This window comes from Botryllus schlosseri, chromosome 6, assembly GCF_051294905.1.
Source record: "Botryllus schlosseri isolate E-star chromosome 6, Bs_hap1, whole genome shotgun sequence".
Lineage (NCBI taxonomy): Eukaryota > Metazoa > Chordata > Ascidiacea > Stolidobranchia > Styelidae > Botryllus > Botryllus schlosseri.
Genome location: NC_137241.1, coordinates 25779491 through 25800023, shown reverse-complemented (window position 1 = coordinate 25800023; position 20533 = coordinate 25779491). Strand labels below are relative to the sequence as shown.

General features: G+C 41.9%; 1 protein-coding gene across 2 annotated transcripts; it reads right to left on the bottom strand.

Moving 5' to 3' along the window:
- Window positions 1–813: 813 nt before the first annotated feature.
- LOC145441830 (eukaryotic translation initiation factor 4 gamma 3-like) lies at window positions 814–15471 on the bottom strand. 2 transcript variants are annotated; one of them, XM_080319774.1, is made up of 15 exons: window positions 15041–15220; window positions 14492–14591; window positions 13364–13726; window positions 12857–13090; window positions 12342–12446; window positions 12140–12271; window positions 9047–9387; window positions 7355–7524; window positions 7048–7196; window positions 6662–6837; window positions 5083–5296; window positions 4917–5018; window positions 3667–3904; window positions 3337–3492; window positions 814–2340 (listed from the first exon to the last, which is right to left on the bottom strand). In XM_080319774.1, exons 1-15 carry the CDS (start codon window positions 15082–15084, stop codon window positions 2114–2116), a joined length of 2751 nt encoding a protein of 916 aa, XP_080175900.1. In that variant the 5' UTR covers window positions 15085–15220; the 3' UTR covers window positions 814–2113. The 2 variants fall into 2 exon arrangements, with proteins under 2 accessions (XP_080175900.1, XP_080175899.1); XM_080319773.1 differs by having other exon boundaries at window positions 14492–15471.
- Between the last annotated feature and the right edge of the window lie 5062 nt (window positions 15472–20533).

Here is a 20533-nt window from a genome sequence, read left to right as displayed (position 1 = left end):
TTTTGAGTTGGCGACCCCTGCACTATAGAGCTCTCTGTATGGCTGAAAACTATTTCCGGTGGAGCTGATGTTCCAGTCATGTCCACGAGTTCTCGAGCAGCAGCTTGAGATGAGGAAAACGATTTTCTCTTTTCAAGCAACTCAAAACATCACAGTCCATGCTCTTACCCTCTGCTTCAAAAAATTTTTCCACTTCCACTTGTGATCGAAACTAGAATGTTGTTCGCAGACTACAAGCTGCTATGCCAACATGGCTATTTTTCGTCACAATTACTACCATGCCTGTACAGTACATTGTAAGTAATGCGATGGCGGTTTGGCACTGGATTTTCTTGCGCGAGAGGGATATTCTTGTTAATTCGATGCAAAATTCCTCGGACAAAGATGCATTTTCAGGAAAACAATAAATTAGAGTAGAATTAAAATTAGAGCGTAGGAACAAGTTACAAATCAGATTAGAATTAGAACTAGAGCATAAGAGCATTTCACAAATTAGATTAGAATTAGAACATAAAAGCATTTCACAAATTAGATTACTGGCATTACGCTTTAATTTAGTGGAATTAGACAACTAGAATTATCTAGTTGTCCAAATCTGGCCAGATGTCACAGTTCATTTTCAATATCACCTTCTATCCCGCAACTCTTTCTTGCTCTTTCCATTCGTTGCGAGTGCCACTCAGCCACGGAGGCTATCAACACCACAACTGCCATGCAACTTGTAAAATGGTTCCGGCTAGAGCCAGATAAAACTCCGCCTACATCACAGCATCTCAGTTTCAAACCACCAAGCAAAGAAAACCAGGCAACACCTTGTTTCACAATCTGTATTCTCGTTTTTTAAATTATCAGTCCTTTTATACATCGCACGTTCACATCCGTCGTCAGCACGACAACGATTATATCACAATCATTTCAAACGAAGAAACAACAACATAATTTCCACAGACGCCGCGCTGTGTCTCCGAGAAACGCATTTCAAAAATCCAATCCCACGTCCGACAAAACCACAATCCGATATTGTGTGGTGTCAAGACGTGCGCACCAAAGCCATAATTTCAATCCGAAAACCCAAACGAATACTTTCAACACACCGAATCGTAACGAAAACCGCACCCGCCTCCCCCAAGACGGACGCAGTGCCGTTACACAATTACAAACGCGAAACGTCACGAAATTCTGTTCCTACCGCCGCTTAACGCCAAGCTGATTTACAATATAATAAATTGACAATGATATCGTAAAAATAAGACAGGCTGCCACAGGAGAGAAGCGTTTCGAAAAGATTCAGAACAGTTGGACAAACGGCGCTTCGACGCGGAAATCGAAAAGAGAAGATATTCTCAAGCTCAATACGAGAGCATAGTAACGGTCGCGATAATTTGCTTGAAAAACTTAACGTAGAGGAGAGTGAGTGAGAGAGAGGCTTGTCGAGAAAACAGTTCCGAGCGCGATACACGGTTCTCTCGTTCGACCGCGACCAGGCGCGTCCTTGCAATCCACCGAAACCAAAGTACCAATAAATCTTCAGAGATCAGAACGCTAATCTCCGTCGCTTTCCGGGTCGGCCGTACGCAGCCCAGGGTAGTAACCAAGTCACAAGGCTCCGAGTCACAAGTCAATCTCACTTTTATAGTTTTGACTCGAGTCAAGTCGAGTCATTTCAATTCACTACCGAGTCAATTCCGAGTCCAAGTCAGCGAGCAGAGTGCCGAGTCCGAGTCATGGTATTATGACTCGAGTCCGAGTCCAAGTCATTGTGTTGACTGCTCAGTTTCCAGTTGAAGTCTTGGTAAACCCACTTTTTATAACTCTGTTTGGTGATATCGAATGGTTCGTATTTATAATATACCAATTTTCCTCACTTTTAGCAGTTTATGGTCGCATTTTCAAGTGCCAGTACCAACAGACGAAATCCCAATAGTGTGTTGGCTTCGGAATTACAATGAAATGTCGGTCTTGGCCGTGTGAGTCTCGAGTCAATGACTTGGTTCGAGTCATGCGCAATGACTCGAGTCGTTCGAGTCATGCGCAATGACTCGAGTCCAAGTCGAATCAATACACAGATTGACTCGAGTTGAGTCATTTCCACATTTTGAATAAATGACTCGAGTCAATTCGAGTCATCAGAAAATCGTGACTCGAGTCGGACTCGAGTCGAGTCTTGACTCGAGTCATTACAACCCTGACGCAGCCACGTAAAAAACATATTGACTGACGCCACCGTCACGCCGCGACCCTCCTGCTCGTTGGGTTCTTCGGATTTCTCCCAGTTATAGAACGTCTGCTCCTGGACCACGACTTTGTTGTAGAACACGTCAAAGAGCATGCGGAGGACGTCTGGTAAAACAAAAGGTGGGGAATCAGAATCGGACGGATGTTCAATTGTAGGCGCAGAAATACGTAAAAAAGCAAGTGTTCTAGCTAGGCCTAGAGATAGTCAAAGTAGTAAGCGATTACCCCTGACGAGCGACAGCCCAAAATATTCGGGTTTCATTCAATATGATATGGAAACAGTTTCGAAAATACGTTCCGTTACCGTGACACCGTCGCTACTATTTCGCCAGCAAGTTCTACCAATTCCACTCAAAAAAGAAATGCGGTCGAGAAACATAACCACTAGTGAAAGCGGAGCAAGTGGCCAAAATCTACTCGGCCACTCTGGGAGAGCACAAGTACTTTGCTAAAGACCACCTCTGCGCCCCATATATTGTCATTAAAAGTGACACTACCAGCAACCCGACATTTGCGCGGACACGTCTTAAAAGTTGCTTTCAGTGACTCAGAGACGGCTGTTCCACACATGGAGGTTTGCTCGGAATGCAATCTTCATCATCGTCATATATTGTGTACTCTAAGCCTATATTGTGTGAATCAGAGACAAAAGGGGCGTCTCGAATTGTATGAGTGTACCAAGACATTAGGGGGCATCTTGGATTTCGTAAGAGGCCTCCAGGACAGAAGGGGCATCCTGGAGACGATTCGGGACGTCCGAGACAAATGGGCATCCCGGACAGATGGACGAAAGTTGATCGGACAACACCGGGCTCAGAGAGTGAGAATTTCGCCATTCTTCAAGGGGTACGAGATGCTGTGGGCACCTCATCATTGCCCGGCAGAACTGAAAAGCTTCGATTTCAACCACCCACTAGATTCGAGACTTTTAATATCTCCACGTAGAGTGTAGCGATGAAAAAGTGGTAAACTTTCAGCTTACAAAAATTGGATTATAATTAGAGTTATAGCTACACAAAACCTGTCCACATACACATTTACAAATCGGTCACGTCCGGTCAAGAACCACAGATGTAGAGAAACGAGAATGATTTCCATTACCTCGCGGCTGATCGAGTTCGACCATCAGATTCTGTAGCGCGTACAACACTTGCAGCTCCCTGTCCTGTCGATTTTCGATGTATTTATTCAGCAGAATGCTGCGTTCCGTGATCTTATCTTCGACCACGGTCATTTTGTCGCCGTCTTTCGCATCGACTGAAACAGAAAAGTCGAATCGCGTGAAGTTACAAGCAGAGAAAATCATACGCAAAGTCACGTTAGCCTCGACTCGATAGCGTGGCTATGAGCGCAACAAAGATATCGTCAATACAGATTTGGCAATATATAGAGCAGCAATACATCAGATCACCAGCCATAAAATCATCTTACTTTTGAGAGATCTCCTGCATACGCTAATGGTGAGAGCGCGGATGAAGTCCGGCGCGACAGCTTCTTCCGGCGTCAAGTTCTTTTCGACCCAGTCGAAAATATCGTCGTTCGACAGGCCCTTGTTCAAGAGCTGAGTCAGGTCCATCTCGAGGCGGTAACGTTTGCTGGGTTCGTTCTGTCTGGCTTCCGGCACGGACGCGCTCTGACCCTGGGGCTGAACTCCGAGTTCTCGCAGATTCTGAAACGCGCAGATCGAAATTAGTATCGCGACTGGGACAGTTGAAATGAAAATTTGGGATTACAAAACGCAGCGATACAGGCGCTCACATCCACACTCCTAATCTCACATAGGAGTAACACGTTCAGAACAACGTACCTGCAATCTACCTAACTCTATCATATCGGTAGTTTAAAACTAGCTATTGCAACCACATCTTATCCGTGTACTAAGAACGTATCATATATCAGAGTTGTAACCAAGTCACAAGGCTCCGTGTCACAAGTCAATTTCACTTTTATAGTTTTGACTCGAGTTAAGTCGAGTCATTTTCAATTCACCACCGAGTCAAGTGTGAATCCCAGTCAGCGAGCAGAGGCTTGAGTCCGAGTCATGGTATTATGACTCGAGTCCGAGTCCAAGTCAATGTTGACTGCTAAGTTTATAGTCAAATTCCTGTAAAATCCACTTTTTACAACTCTCTTTGGTGATAGCGAATGATTTGCATTTATAATATACTAATTTTCTTCACTTTTAGCAGCTTCAGGTCACTCTTTCAAGTACCAGTACCAATAGACGAAATACCAATACTGTGGTTACTTTACTATTCTTTGAATTTACATAGAAATGTCGGTCTTGGCTGTCTGATTCTCGAGTCATGTGACTTGGTCGAGTCATTTCCGTATTTTTAGAATATGACTCGAGTCATCAGAAAATCGTGACTCGAGTCGAGTCATTACAACCCTGTCATATCATCATATTTATAGCATAGTGATGCGTGACGAGTGAATTTTGAGTAAATACAGTTCCTGTTTTAGTTCATATTTAACAACAATATCAGTGCAAGCTCACACTGTCAGCCGTTTCCTACATTTGAGAGTTGCTTTCTTATATTTCTTACTAATTTTAGTTTTTGCGTTTGCTCATTCCATTTTCCTACCGAGCTCATGGACTGTTGCATCAACTGTGTACAGCCAGAAAGTACCGAAACTAGCAGGGGCTAGTACCCAATCAATCACAACAATCAACATACATGTTTTTCCAAGAAGCTCCCGACGTCGCTTTCGCCCTTATTCAGAATCTTGCACCAGTCGAGATTACTCCTCCGCCAACGCGCCACGAAACTATCCAGATTCTAACCACGAAAACGCGCATTCGTCGCCGAAAATCAGCGACAGGACAAGCAGACATCTACTCACCCCGCGCCTGATAATCTCTTTGACGATTTCGGCCACAAAAACCCCGGACCTGTCCTCCTCAGCCAGCGGGGCGGCGAGTTTTCCAAGCACGGCGAGGGAGATCTCGGCTTCGTTTTCCTCCGCGAAAACCGGGGCCATTTGATCGGCGAAATACTCCCACACTTTCGGGACCTCGATCTCAAAATCGCTGCCCAGCTTCAGTAACTCGGCCAGGCTGTCAAGGGAATGAAGTCTACATTAAAAAAAACCTTGAAAAATAATACAGCGAGTAACGAAAATGCGACGGACATAGACCTATTTAAAACTACATGCTGCTTTAAAAATCTGACGAGCGAAAAAGTGAGCAGTTTCATTCAAGTATCAGCGGAAGCAGTCTTAAAAGAAAACCACTGAGAAAGTAAGCAAAACCTACCCGAGTATCCCGAAAAAGTGAGGCATATCTTTGCAACTAACCCAAAATGACTAGTGCCACTAAATATAGGTCTGAATATATTCACCAGCTACCGTGACGCTCATTTCAGGCATAAAAATGATGTAAGCTATCCCAAAACTACTTTTCATTATCTCCTATACGAAATTAGCGAGTTTAGCTCGAAAATTGCCCGAATAGAAGTCTAAAACCACAATTCAAGTAGTGCCAGCAAAATATACTGGAGTTACAGACTTGGACAACTAGAAAATTTTCAGCTTTTCTGAATTAGATTAGAATTAGAATTAGAGCTCCACAGTACTTTTTCTAATTAGATTAGAATTAGAGCTACACAGTTTTTCCAAATTCGATTAGAATTAGAATTGGAATTACAGCTACTAAGCTTTTTCCAAATTAGATTAGAATTAGAATTACAGCTACAAAGCTTTTTCCAAATTAGATTAGAATTAGAATTAGAGGTACTCAGTTCGCAAAAACTTGGAAATTGAATGAAATTGTATATGGGAAATGAATACTGCAAAATTCAGTTCATATCAATTCACAGTGCGTGGTGCAAAAGGCCGTCAGGCGATAAGCGCCACATATTTGTTGTTTAATAAACAACAACAGTGCATTCCCATACCCATGAGAATGGTTAACGTCTGTACACCAAGCCTGGCTCGATTTTTACTACACTTTAATGAAATATGACTTCTTTTATGGTAACCATGGGCATCGCCCATGTTAGTCAGAACGGCGATGTACTAACGTAAAGTTTTAAAAACTAGAATGTTGTTCGCAGACTACAAGCTACTCTAGCATGCTATTATTCGTCATAATATCTGCTATGACTGCACGGTGTAAGTAAGGCGGTGGCGGCTTGGCACTGGATTTCCCTGCGCAAGAGGAGATATTCTTGTTAACTCACTGCAATAGTGCAATGTGCCTCGGACAAAGAGGCATTTTCAGGAAAACAATAATTAGATTAGAACTAGAATTAGAGCATCGAAACGTTTCACAAATTAGATTAGAATTAGATTACTTGCATTTCGCTCTAATTCAGTGAAATTAGACAAATAGAATTATCTAGTTGTCCAAGTCTGCTGGAGTACTTGATCACTGACCACTTCTGATTGCAACAGAAATGATCGAATGAAAACAGCCGCATACCCCTTGATGTACTGCTCTACGGAAAGCCGTCCGCGTTTCAGCAAGTGCGCCATCAGCCGGCCGATGTTGACGCGTTGCTCTCTCTTTTTCTCGAGCGTGAATTCGTGCGCCGCGTACACGAGGGCGTGCATCAGAGTCGGCGGCGCGTTCAACTCCTCGATACATTCCGTGGCTTCCTGCGTGGTTCAAAGAGAAAAAAAAACAAGAGGGCGAGAACAGAAAAAGGATGGAAAAATTCTTAATAAATCAGTAAAAAAACTTTTTTTCAAGAGACATTAAGGTACAATAAACAGTAGAATGATATATTCCATAATATAACCAATCCTCCAAGACTTTGCTGACCATTACCCTCACGAGTGTAAGCTCCTGCAATTTTCATCGCTCACCTTGAAGTCCACGATGCTCAAGAATTCATCGAGAATATTTCGGCTTTTTTGCTGCATCTTCTCCTCGTCCAGGTCGGTGTTGTATTTGTGGGCCGTCTCCGCGTGTTGTGGGGTGGCCGGCCTCAGTTTCGGTATCGAGGGACTAGACTCTGCAGAAAAAGGTGACAGGTTCAGACGACGACAACGCTGTACAGTAGGGTTGCTCAAAAATTTCTAATTTACTACAAACAAACTTTCTAATTTTTTTCTATTTTCAATGCAAACCCCATTTTACTGGCGACGCCAACAGGAGAAATCGAACACTAACCTCGCGATCGCCTCTGCCTCGAATCCTGCGATCTGTCGGCCGACGTGATCTTCCTAGCCGCTTCCAGCGAGGACGACCTTTCGTCTCTTCGCGGGGTGCGACCCGGGTTAGAAGACGGCGGACCCATCGAGCCACGCGATCCGGACCTGGAACCGTCGCGGCTGCCCGGTCTGAAAGAGACGACACATATCAATACCTTTGTCCGCGGTTCACAAATATCCACCTACAAGCACCACTAAAAATACATGCCTGTAGAGATTTGGTACACTTGACAATATGCAGGCTAACGTGAATAATCAAGTAGTATTAATAACAATATCAGTAGGACTATTGGTGTAATAGATTACTCAAATAAAGCGAATGTTTCAAGCAATAGTGAGGGTACGACTAGATCAGAACCTATCTCAATCAAGTCAAACAGGTAATTAGATAAATAACTAGCTCTCATATTGTTATTAATAAAGCTATTTCTTTCTTCCTCCACAAACAGCTCTTTTCTAGCTGTGCACCGTACTATACCATATCATCATTAACCCTTCAGCAACGATTGGAACTTCAGAAGACTTCAGTTCGTTTCTTAAAATCAAAAAGAGAAGAACTCAGGAACGCAAACCCGGCAACCAAGGTACTGTTTGGAATCTAGATTCCAAGCCCAACACAATTATTGCGCCACTTGGTTTAGGGTGAGATGTCTCTCCACTTTCATCGAGAGAAAGGCAAGTGTTCAAAGATGCAAACGTTGCCACAACAGCATCTGATATTGAGCATGATTTTCAAGGTCTTTCTTAACATCTTAGATACGTTTAATATGAACGCCAATATATTACTATCTTTAAAAACGATGTCCAGGAATACAATTTCAATGACTCAGATCCCGCAAATTCCACATGCTCGATAAGTCGGAGGGCAGGGTTCATCATCGTCAAAGATTGTGTAGATGATGTGAATCCGAGACAGAGGGGGCATCTCGGATTGTGAGTGCGAACCAAGACAGATGGGGCATCTTGGATCATGTGTGTGCTCTCCGGGACAATAGGGGCATTCCGGAGACAACAATTCGGGGCATCCGAGACAGATGGGGCATCTCGGAACCGAGTGGGGTATGCTGAAGACGGACAAATGAAACGGGCTCAGGAAAGAGTTTCGCCATGCTTAGCACAGTACGAGAAACGCCAATCATCATCGCCCAGCAAAACCGGCATGGTTTTTAGTCCGCCAGCAGTGTAGAGACTTAAAATTACCGCCCCAATGATTCGCACGGCTAAAATGTAGAGCCGAGGTTCCCAGAGTGAGCACTATTGACAGAGATAAAACAAAGGAGGCTGCAATAATATATTCATATTGAAATAAACTCAAATATGCTCAGACGCTCGTCAGGGGTAATCGTCAGCAACTAGTAGAGGATTGCTAAGAACTTTGTATATCAACAACCCTATCATCAAATATGACGTTGCGCAGGCATGAAAACACGAATAATCAAGACGATAGATAGCTAAAGCCAAATGTACTATTTCATATTATACACAAACTCATTTCCTTATTTTGATACAGCTATATTATTCAGCTAACTTAACATCTCTCTTTGTGTATTTTGCCCCTATCGCTCACTTCAGGAACCAGTTGCTCTAAACTCTGACGCCACAGTGACACACACGAGAAAGATCTGAATCAAAAGCAACATTCGCCACAAACCTTCCTCCTTGTCTCCTCTCCTCTGCGCTTTGCAGGGCGGAGAACCTGTTCACGGTGCTCGGAGTGCTCGACCTCGCTCCGCCTTCCGGAGTCCTGTCCATCGAGCCCGAAGGCGAGTACCCGCTGGACCCGGTCTTCGTGAGGCTTGACCCCGCGCTGCCCGATCGCCAGCCGGCGTAACCTTTCGACGGCCCCAGCGTGACTTTGTTCTCGTCCAGGGTGGTGCGCTGCATTTTCATCTTGAACCGATCGAACAGTACCGGTTTCGCTGTCTGGACTTTAGTCCATCCGTCTTCACCTCCGACACGGTTTCCCATACGGTTCTGATTACGACCTCCACCCTATAGACACAAATATATATTTTTATTAAATTTATCAAAAATGTACTTCCGTATTACTCCAATTAGAAGTGTGTTGGCTGTATTTGATGCACTAGATCAGCGATTCTTAACGAGGGCTCAAACCAACCCCAGGGGTTCGATGACCCACGGGTCGCTGGAGGTTAAGACATATACATACGCACTAGAAGACAACACAGATCTCGTTTTAAAGATTTGTTCCTTCAACGGGATTGCCGATGCTGTGTATTTTTTGCACCAGAATTCTGCAGCAACGCATGGGAGGTGTAATGTGGTACATTTTTCTTTTTGTGACCAGACGAAAACTTGCACATTAGTGTAAGGGTTTGCCAGGTCGGTAAAAGGTACGAACCACAACACTAGATATCGTTTTCAGATATATAAAACCCACAAATGAGCTTTCACCGTGTTGCCATTCTAAAAGCGTGCTGGTAAATTCCCCAGGCTATTATTTCAAGTATTCCTACTTCAGCGATTCACTACCATTTCCATATCACGCAGTGCAGAACACTAATCCCATAATTATCAACAGCTAATTACCTCCATAAAGAACTGTTTATGAAGTGAAGTTACGAAGTAAAGCAATTAACGTTGAGATGTGCAAAAACAGATCTTGCTAAATGCGACAGTTGCAAAATTAGATAATGAGGGCAGGGCAAGTGTACCACATTCGCGGAGAACCATTGAAAATGGCGTGATCCCGTGAAAGGGTTGTACCAGTGTTGGGATGACTCGAGTCATGACTTAACTCGAGTCAGACTCGAGTCACCTTTTCGTATGACTTGACTTGACTCGAGTCACTTTGCTAAAATGACTTGACTTGACTTGAATCGGCGTATCAGAAATGGGGATTGACTCGTGACTCGGAGCAAAATTCACGAGTCAATTTCAAGTCATCAAGTAATCGGTGTCGATAAAAATCACTGTTTCTTGCATATGGTCGAATTGTTCGCGAAATGCTGGCCTAACCCGTGGGAGTGAGCAATCATTCAATAATTCAATGATTTAATGAGCGACCATTGTTCTCTCACAAATATATTGACCGCAAACGAAGTTATCGAAGCTTACAGCTTACGTTGTCGTAAACTTATGGTAAAATAATTTAACAGCAAAATGTCTATTTCTGTTCTTACCTTAACCAAGCCTCTTGTTTTATTGATATTGAATTCGAATATAGTTTATATAGTTCTCAATCATCGGCGCAGGCTCGAATTGTATCAAATCAATTTGAAAGTGGGTAATGTATCGCATCTTATCAATTCGTTTCTCTATTCTCTATTCTGCTGCGAACTATACACTGAGGCTATGCAATTACCCACGTAGTTTAACAGTTCTACATATATGTGAGCGATACAGCGCCATACTTCCGTCTATATTTAACTCTGCATTCGTTCATCGGTTCAGAATCAATGACTACTGTATCTGCATTTCAGACAGCTAAATCAATGCAATGACGCAATCATGCCCCATACTTCGAAAAGGCAACTTGACTTGAATTATGACTTGACTCTTGACTTGACTTGACTTGACACGAGTCACCTCCAAAAATCGGATGACTTGACTTGACTCGAGTCACTTTCGAAAATTGATTGACTTGACTTGACTCGGGTCAAAATGTGCAATGACTCGAAATGACTCGTGACTCGAAGGTAGTGACTTGATCCCAACACTGGGTTGTACTCTCCAAGTTGAATGCATGCCGGTTCATACTAAGACCATGTTACGGTTAAATATGTCTGTTTGCCTGTCTCCAAGTCATCTATGCCCACATTAAATGTACAGAGTCAGTACATGATGAGACTTGAGAACATGAATTTGTTTCCATGATGTTTGTACACCGACACATGGTATGTAATGTCATACACCTCGTTTACGCGGATACTTGGTATGTATGAACAATAGGGTTGTTCAGATTTGAAAAATTGTCAAGAAACTTCAACCATTGTGATCCAAATGATGGTTTAGCACACAAAAACTTTTTTATGAGCAATTTTGGCCATTTTCATCTGGATCTTCTATTTCCTCAAAGCCCCAAAGATCAGGGGCGGTACAGAATTTCAATATACAATTGTATAGTACATTCATATTGTAATGATCCCGAATATTTTGGGCCGAAACGCGTCAGGGGTAACCGTCACCAACTAGTAGAGAATCAGAAAGAACGTCGTGTCCCATTTAAAAATAGTACATTGAGCTTTGGCGATCTCTTCACCCCGATTCTTTGAAATTCCATAATCCCATGTTGGTCGCAACATATTTTGCGATACGATTGTTGATATACGATGTCCATTCCAATTCTTTGCTATTTGGTGACGGGTGTCAGTCGAAAATATTCGGGTTCATTTCATTATGAATATACTATTCAAATATTTTGATGAGGACGATATGGGTTCAAAAAAGTTTCGAAATGGGCCAGATCAAATCACATTTCGGTGGGTTGACTCTTTTGGTTTACCTACTCCCGGCATTAGCTGTTCAAAAGTCATCACAACACAGTTACTGAAATTTCCAATTATGCCTCAATGCGAGTGTTAACTAGTATTATTTTGCCGTTCGACGTTTTAAATCAATTGATGCGCTCTTATCAATTGTTTCTTGGTCAATTCTATAAGTATTAGGCTGCTTTCGAGGGCGTCTCCGCCGTCTCATATGCGGCACAAGCATTGAAAGTTTGTGAACCACTGCTCCAGATATTGCCCGGTAGACAAGCACAATATCAAAATTACAAACCGACCTGTTTCTGGATTGGATTCGGCGTGGACGCCAGCTTCAGCTGCAGCATCTCTTGTTCGTTTTTCGCGTCTTGATGAATCTGACTGATGGTTTTGGGGCCTTGCGTCTGAATGGCGCGCGGCACCCAGTTGTTCTGTCGTACGAAAAAGGAACGGACGTTAGAAAGAGCGCGGCAGACAGACGCGAGTCGCAAACTAGCGTACCGCTCTCAAGTCGTTGACGTCTTGCAACATGAATCGAACACGAGACGAGGTACGTTTCTCGTCGATAATTTTCCGGATCTGGCTGAAGTACTGGTCCAACCGTTCCTGAAAAGCGACATCGCACAATAGAATCCCTCGTCAGGATTAGCAATTGGAGGGGCACTACGCACTAAATACGATGCAGTCTCAAATCGAAGTCGAAAGTACAAAAAAGATTTAGACGGCAGTCATTTTCCTGAGAAAAACTGGGGTCTGATTGCGATTCATCAATATCTGTGGTATCTAAGTGTGGTGTCTCTTAACCCGTTGCCAACTTCTTCACTGTTTCACATTCTCGTCATGATTAAACAGTCAGTCAGTCGATGATGTTATCCGCAAATTAATCAGCGCGAGATCGATTGGTGAATATGACGGCTTTCGAAATTAAAATCGATGCTGTCAAAAACTTTTCCTGCACTCTTGACTTCAATTCTAGACTGCATCGTATTGAGAGCTTTCCAGCGCCGAGCGGTCACCTTGGCTTTCGGATGGTCGAGATCCTTGCCTATCGTAGTCAGAAGACGGCACAGCGACTCTAGATGGTTGTCGTCTTTGGCTTTGAACAGGGTCATGATGCAGTTGTGCATAATTGGCTCCGTCAACATGCGAAGCTTGAAAAGCTCTCCGATAAAGCAGATATTCCCGAGAGTCCGTCGACGGTCCTTGAATTCGGCCGTGTCGTATTCTTCTTTCAGTTGGGGCGCTAGTTCCTGATTGAGAAAAGTGGGGTCGTAAGCACAAGAAAGAAAGTGATTGCTGAAAACACTGAAAAAAACATCGTTAGGCTTTTGAATTATATGAAAAGAATTATACCGTGATTTGCTTTGTATTTATATTATATATTTTGGTGAAACCGAATAAGTTCTCTCTCTCAAATTACGATATCTTATTTGGAATCCGATTTTGCCGTAGTAACGAAAACATATAATCGCTATGCCCATCGCATATCGAGAACATAGCAAGAATCGAAAATCCACACAAACCGGGTCGGTGTTGGCCTCCATTTTCTTTTTCAACTCGAGAAGGTGCTCGCGGTCGGACTTGTCCCGTTCGAATTCCTTCTGGCACCTGGTCAGGATGAGCTTCCGAAACTCGACCGGGCCCGCCGGGTTCTGCTGGTCGGCGCTCTCCTCCGGGGTGACGCGAATCTGCGTCATCTGCCGGCACATGTTTGCATAAGCTTCTGAGAAAATGGGTTCGACGATTGCCTTCTCGAAAATCAGGTTGACCGTGCCTCTGAGCTTTTTCTCCGTGTCGATTTTCAAAGCCAGCATTTGCTGCATGAGGTCTTTGAAGGTCGACGGCGTGACTTTGTTCAGGATCAACCTGACGCCGCGTATAATACTCTGAACGGAGAAGCATATCGTGAACGACGTGAAAAATCAACAGCTACAACAATCAAAAATTGTCCACACAAAGACAAAACTACAAAATTTCACTAAATATACTGGATTTCAGTAGGATTACACCCGGTCCGTACAGCCTGAACTATCGCCACTACTATCAAGACTTTGTAAGACCCTCATCTTGTGCAAACCCCACCCAACAAGCGTCAGACTTGGACAACTGAATAATTCTAGTTGTCCAATTAGACTAATTACAGCGAAATGTCCGCCATCTAATTTGTGAAATGTTTTTACGGTCTCATTTCAATTCTAATTTAATATTTTTCCAGAAATGTCACAGGAGAGCTGTGCAGTGTTAAACGAGCCAAGCTTGTTGTACAGACATTTGCCATTTTCATGTTTATGAGAATGAACAGGAATTTAGTAATAATAATAATAAAATTCCATTTCCAAGTTTTGACGAATCCAGCTATTCTAATCAAATCTAATTTTTAAAAATCTGTAGCTACAGTTCTAATTCCAATCCAATTTGGAAAAGATACAAAAATTGTCCACTTGTCAAACTCTGACCAGCATAGTCATCGCTGTCATGAACAGTTTGACTTATTGATGGGAACGTACCCAAACATCAAGTCCAATAAAGAAATCTGAAAGTTTCATGAACACCAACTAAAAACGCTTTCCATGCTATTCGGCAGCAACATTCAGTTTGCTAAAATACGCCATAAACGTCATAATCGCTCCACCGGGTCACACTTCACCCACCAGAGTGTCCCATTCTTCCCGGGACAGTTTCAAATTAGTATCGCGTTCGATCGGTTTCCAAGCATTCGCCGTGGTCTTCAACTTCACATCACCAGTGCATCTGTCATCATCAGAAAGAATTATACATTCATCATTGCCAATTTCTTTTTTCGTTTTGACCAGTCTTTTAAAAGCTTTCACAAGATATCCATTCAACAACTTATACAATTCTAAGTTATTGCTGATAATTGAGTTTGATTCCAAAAGTTGTGCCAAAAATGCTGGCGAGATTTTGTCAAACTTAATTGCTTTGAGAGATTCCTGTAGATGTTGCTCATTTTTTTGATTTTTCTCCACCCAGTTTAGCAATAACGTTAGTAATTCATCTTCACATAATTCAGATTTTTCCGACTTCAAAAAATTGAGGATGTCGATTCTAGCAATATTTCCAAATTCAGGTTGGTTCGAGATTTCCATGATATTGGCATGAAAGAATATTCTGCATCGCGACAAGACAGCCTCTAGTCCATACATATCCGCGACAGTTCTTGAGGAAAAGTAATTCTTTACCGTAATTGACTCCTCCAAGATATCAGATATGATCTGTTTAACATCTTCCAACTGCATCATGATTGCAACATGAAGAAGATCATTCATCTTTTCATCAGTAATTTCTAATTTACCAGAATATATGAAATCGACGCAATTTTTCACACACTCAAAATCCACATCTCTGAAAACCACTTTTCGTTCGCGACTCTCTTTTGTGTTGTGCTTTAACATAGCTTTGAAATAATCCGAACCAGCCGACAATACATTTTTGTGGGCATGATACGCATCATTTCCGACTTGAATTACGAAGTCACAATGATCCTTTTCTTGTTTCATTCGATTCAACTCTGCCATCATCTTCACTGAATGTTTCTCCACATTTGAACGCACAATCAGCACCATGATTAGCAATATACTTATGAAGTAGAGCTGTTATCAAGTATATATGATGACTTGACGTAGGTGGTGGTCAAAGTAGTCAAGAAAGCTACTCAAGTAGAAGTAGTGACGATAAAATCTACTCAAGTACGAGTAGAAGTACTTCTTCCATAAGCTACCTAAAACTACTTGAAATAGAAGTAGAATTGACTGACTTTAAATCTACTCAAGTAAGTAAGTAGTTGTGAAAACGATCTTAATTCGTTCGCATGGATTGTAAAAAAGTTACAGATTGAGCTATGCGAAAGGTGCCGAGCTTTATTCATATTGATGCATACCAGGAGGTATTCACTTTTCGAGAGCATAAGCATTGGTCCGCATCATGGGACGAAAATGATAGTATTGATACGGAAATGCGATAGTAATCCTCTATGTAATGGAAAAGCACGTTTTAGAAAATATCATGGTATGGCGCACTTCCTGATTGGAGGATTAAACTACTTCTACTTGACAAACTGAAAATAACGAAAACTAAGTAAGTAGATCACAAAATATTATGAAGTAGAAGTAGCGGGAATCAGATCTACTTGAGCAAGTACCAGAAGTAGAGGCAAACTACTTGAGTACTTCGAAAAAGTAGAAGAAGGCTACTTTGTTACTGACCACCTCTGCGTAGGTCATACATGTCGAATCACAATATTTATCAATGCCACGATCATTTGAAACACAATTTTTGCCAACACCGTAACACGGAATATTAACCCTCAACCCATCAAAACACTGGCTGCCAAATATTAAATAATCGGATCCATCAGGACATACATACGCCAAATACACATTCAAGCTTTTATGGTAGTGTATTTTCAGATTGCATTTCGTCCTGGTTGATTTTAAATGCGTACAGCAACTTTACGCTATATTGCGCTGTCGGTGATTTGCTTCAGTGCCAATGTACGGCAAATGTCATATTTCAGGCCGGATTCCAGAGTGTACCAGGTACCTGACCTACAATTCACACAACGAACAAATCATCAGAAAGAGCTTTCAAATTAGCCTACTTCAATTCAAATCCACACGAGGACCTAAGTTACATTACATTGCGCCGTCGGGCATTGGCCTCAGTTCCAATGTACGGCCGATGTTAAATTTCAGGCTGGATTAAATGGGCTAAGCTACCCCTTGCATTGGAAAATCAGTCATACACCTACAACTTGAATAGGCCTACTAGGAAAGCAATCTTTCTGGAATTTGCACACAAGGTGCTTCAGTGGATATTCTAACGTTGGTTAAAATTTGGTGTGAAATGACCAACTTATTTTCTGACGTTTACCGTTTTTCAGTGATTTTTGAAAGAAATTTTGTCAAAATTTTATCATAATAAGGGGTAATTTCAGGAATAAAGTTTTTGCTCAGAAAAATTGAAAAAAAAATGCAAATTTTTTACTTCGATGAGCCTAAAGGGAGGGACCCCTTATATAGACAAAAATATAAACCTTTTTAATGTCTTGAGCATCTCAAGACACTTCAGACTTCATATTTTCACATTGGTTGGACGATTTTTTCTGCCTCAAAAATGATTTCAAAATTTCAGGGTACGGTACGAAAAAATAAAATTTCGAAAAAAAGCAACTTTAATTCAGTAGCATGTACATGAATTCACAGTATTACTCTAAAAATTCAAAATTTCACACACCGTAAACCGGGGTAACTTTGGACAATTTTCAACAATTCCGCTTTGTATCATGGAAATGCTAGGGTGTAGGGGAGGTAGGTTTGTGTTTTTGAGGGGTCATGGAGCAAAGATTAAAATTACCTAATCCAAAATCTTCATGGTCATAAATAAGTACCTATTTTTGTAAATTATCCGTGTCCAAAGTTACCCCTGCATGTGGGGTAGCTTTGGACAATGTAGTTTTTTGCCTGAGTGGAATTGGTGGCAAACTTCACGCGCAACTTTCCACTTAATTCCTTAATTATTCTATGGAAGAAACCCTTCTGTCATACGCAACCTATTGCCGAAAACAACCACTAATTCCAGTCTGTTTTTTTTGTATGCCTTTACACTCTATTGTTTACGAAACCACGCAAATGAGGCTTATTTGGTAAGAGTTGATGAGAGCAGTAGCTAAAACTGAAACAAAATAGTATATGTCTGGACTATTGCGTGATTTTCACCTAATCCCCCCCCAAAAAAAAATAAAATAAAAGTTAGGTAGTTTATGAAGGCTAATGCTCCATTATTCATCTCTTATCTCATTTTTCCCTCATGCCTTCATCAATTGGGACTTATAAATAACATATGGTGATAAGGCGTATTCCACTGGCAATGTCAGCAATCGACAGCAAACATTAAGCATGTTAATGTGATTTATTGCCGATTTCAAATGTATTACTGTTCTTTAAAATATACACTTTCCCTTTCCTATGTCTTCTGATGGATATATTTGTCGTAATTTACGATATGCCATATTCAGCAGGCGCATCTTTAGGAGTATGTGATAAGTTTCTGAAGTAGCTTACACCCGATTACAATCTCTCAGCTCATTGCCTACCCATTTTTTCATATTTCGGCAAACTCTTAATTTATTAACCTTCTCATTCCATTTTAAAAAGCCATCAGGCCGGCCATAAGGAATATAGTAGACGATACGCTTTGACACAGATGAAGCAGCCAACCCAGCCACTTTCCAGAGCTCTAAACATCACATTTTCCACTGTCCAAAGTTACCCCGTTCCGATAAAATTTGACGGGGTAACTTTGGACATCACATTTTCTTGTATTGATCTAAGGGTGAGCCAACAGAGATTTTTTCCATGCATTAAGAATAGAGGTATCTGATGCCAAGTTTTGAATCTATTAATCACATGCTATCTATGTTTGGTTGTAAGAAGTTTAATGGCCAACAATTTTGATGAAATTGACCCCCGCCATTAATTTATCAATGTTGGGTCAATTTTTTCTGGTAGTGAGATGAATCCACCTTTTATTGAGACTACTTGTGGTGCTGTTGCCTCATGAAAAAGAAATGGACAGGACATCCAGCGGCAATCCTTTTCCATCAATAACTGTTCAAATCTTGTACTGCTTAGTGTCCAAAGTTACCCTTAAGTTCAAAGTTACCCCAGTTTACGGCAGTTTATAGTCGAAAAAGGGGTAACCCTAAAAGGAGAGAAATCGGAAACTGCGGAAACGACCCCTAAAACGCAGAAACTGCGAAAAAGCGGGAAACCTTGTATCCTAAAGTGTGAAACAGAGAAAAACGGGGAACGCGGAACAGTCGTTCATTGACCTTTATAGATCTTATAGTCAGGGTTTCCATACCGTCCTTATTTCCAAGATTTGTCCTTATTTTGAAGGGCCACGTCTTAGAAAACTCGGCACTTCTTCGACGGCAGTCAGAGATCGAAAAGTGTTCACCATGATCACCAATGAATGTTTTCCATGAAAAAGAACAAAAATGTCTAAACGTCAAAATAATTTGTTTTTTTTTGTGCCTTTGGAGAGACGGATATTAGGGTTGGGAGAAAGGGAGATTGGAAGTGGGTTAGGGTCAAAGTTGGGGTTAGGTTTCCCAAGATTAGGGTTGGGGTGGGGGATGTTAGGGAATGGGAATATTAGGGTTGGGTAAAATGAGGTGGGTTAGGGTCAAAGTTGGGGTAGGGTATTCCAATATTAGGGTTGGGGGGGATATTACGGTTAGGTAAGCCTGGGGGAGATTAGGGTTGGGGGAAAGGGGGATTGGAGATGGGTTAGGTTCAAAGTTGGGGTTGGATAACCCCTAACTGGGGTTTAACCCACCTCCAATCTCCCTTTCCACAACCCTAATATCCCTCTCCCACAGCCCTAACATACCCCTTTCCCCAAACTTAATCTTGGGATACCCTACCCCACCTCCAATCTCCCTTTCCCCAAACCCTAATATCCCCCTTTTCTAACATCCCCCAACCCTAATCTCGGGATACCTAACCCACTTCCAATCACCCCAACCCTAATATCTGTCTCTCCAAAGGCACTAAAAACAATTTATTTTGACGTTTATAAATTTTTGTTCGTGTTCATGGAAAACATTCATTGGTGGTCATGGTGAACACTTTTCGATCTCTGACTGCCATCGAAGAAGTGCCGAAAACTCAACTGTCCTTATTTCTAAGAAATGTCCTTGTTTTCGACTTGCGTCCTTATTTTGTCTTATTTTCAACAACTATAGAACGTCGATCGTATCTCTCTGGTATCTGCGTTGCATAATATTTGTAAATTATGCTTTTGCGTCGAGATTTCAGGACACCATAAATGGAAGGAGCTCTCGTGGCGTACACACCACAGGATTTGACTTTGAAGTGGTGAGATAGTCAAGGCATGTGAGTGGTGTAGCAGTTTCGGCTGTACCATGCTATCGCAGCGGACGTAATTTTAGCAGTAAACAGCAGTACCAGGTGTCTGCTGTTTAGTCCACACCAGAATAAGCTGTGGGGAAGGCAGCATTTATTGCGTACTGAAAAAGGGCGCAGTGCAGTCGACACTTCGGTTAAAAAGTAGTAAAGCTATAAATCATTGATCAATTCATCTAAAGTATATTGTACATATAACTTTAGCTACTAATAAGGCTAAATCAGCTTAGATAAAATAAGCAGGCATAAAAACGTTTTTTGTGACGATTATGGGAGAGAATTCAAAGGTATAAAATGTTGTGAAGAAGTTTGGTCACCCTGTGAGAGTGGGGGGGGCTAGACCAACGTTTTTTGTTGGTGGGAGGGGGCTGACGAAGTGCTGTTTTGGCCCTGAGTAAAGGTAAGCCTAGACCTGAGTAGTTGTGATATCCCTGAAGCACTTTCTGATAACAAGGAGTAGGTGGAGCAGCTTATTTCTGGCGTAAAATATGGGATGTGATGTGCCACGGCTCATAAATAGGCTACAGCGTAGGTACACAAACGCTTTTTAATGCCAATCTAATTTTCCGACTGTCCTTATCTTTGGGTCCATGTCGATGACAACCCTGCTTATAGTGGTAACCTAGGAACTAAGTCAAAACGAGTAAACAGCGGAACCCCCCAACCTATGAGTTTAATGCAAAACATATAGTATATTAATTATATAGTAGGCTATAGCTAATCCCGTTCGGAAAATTAAATTTA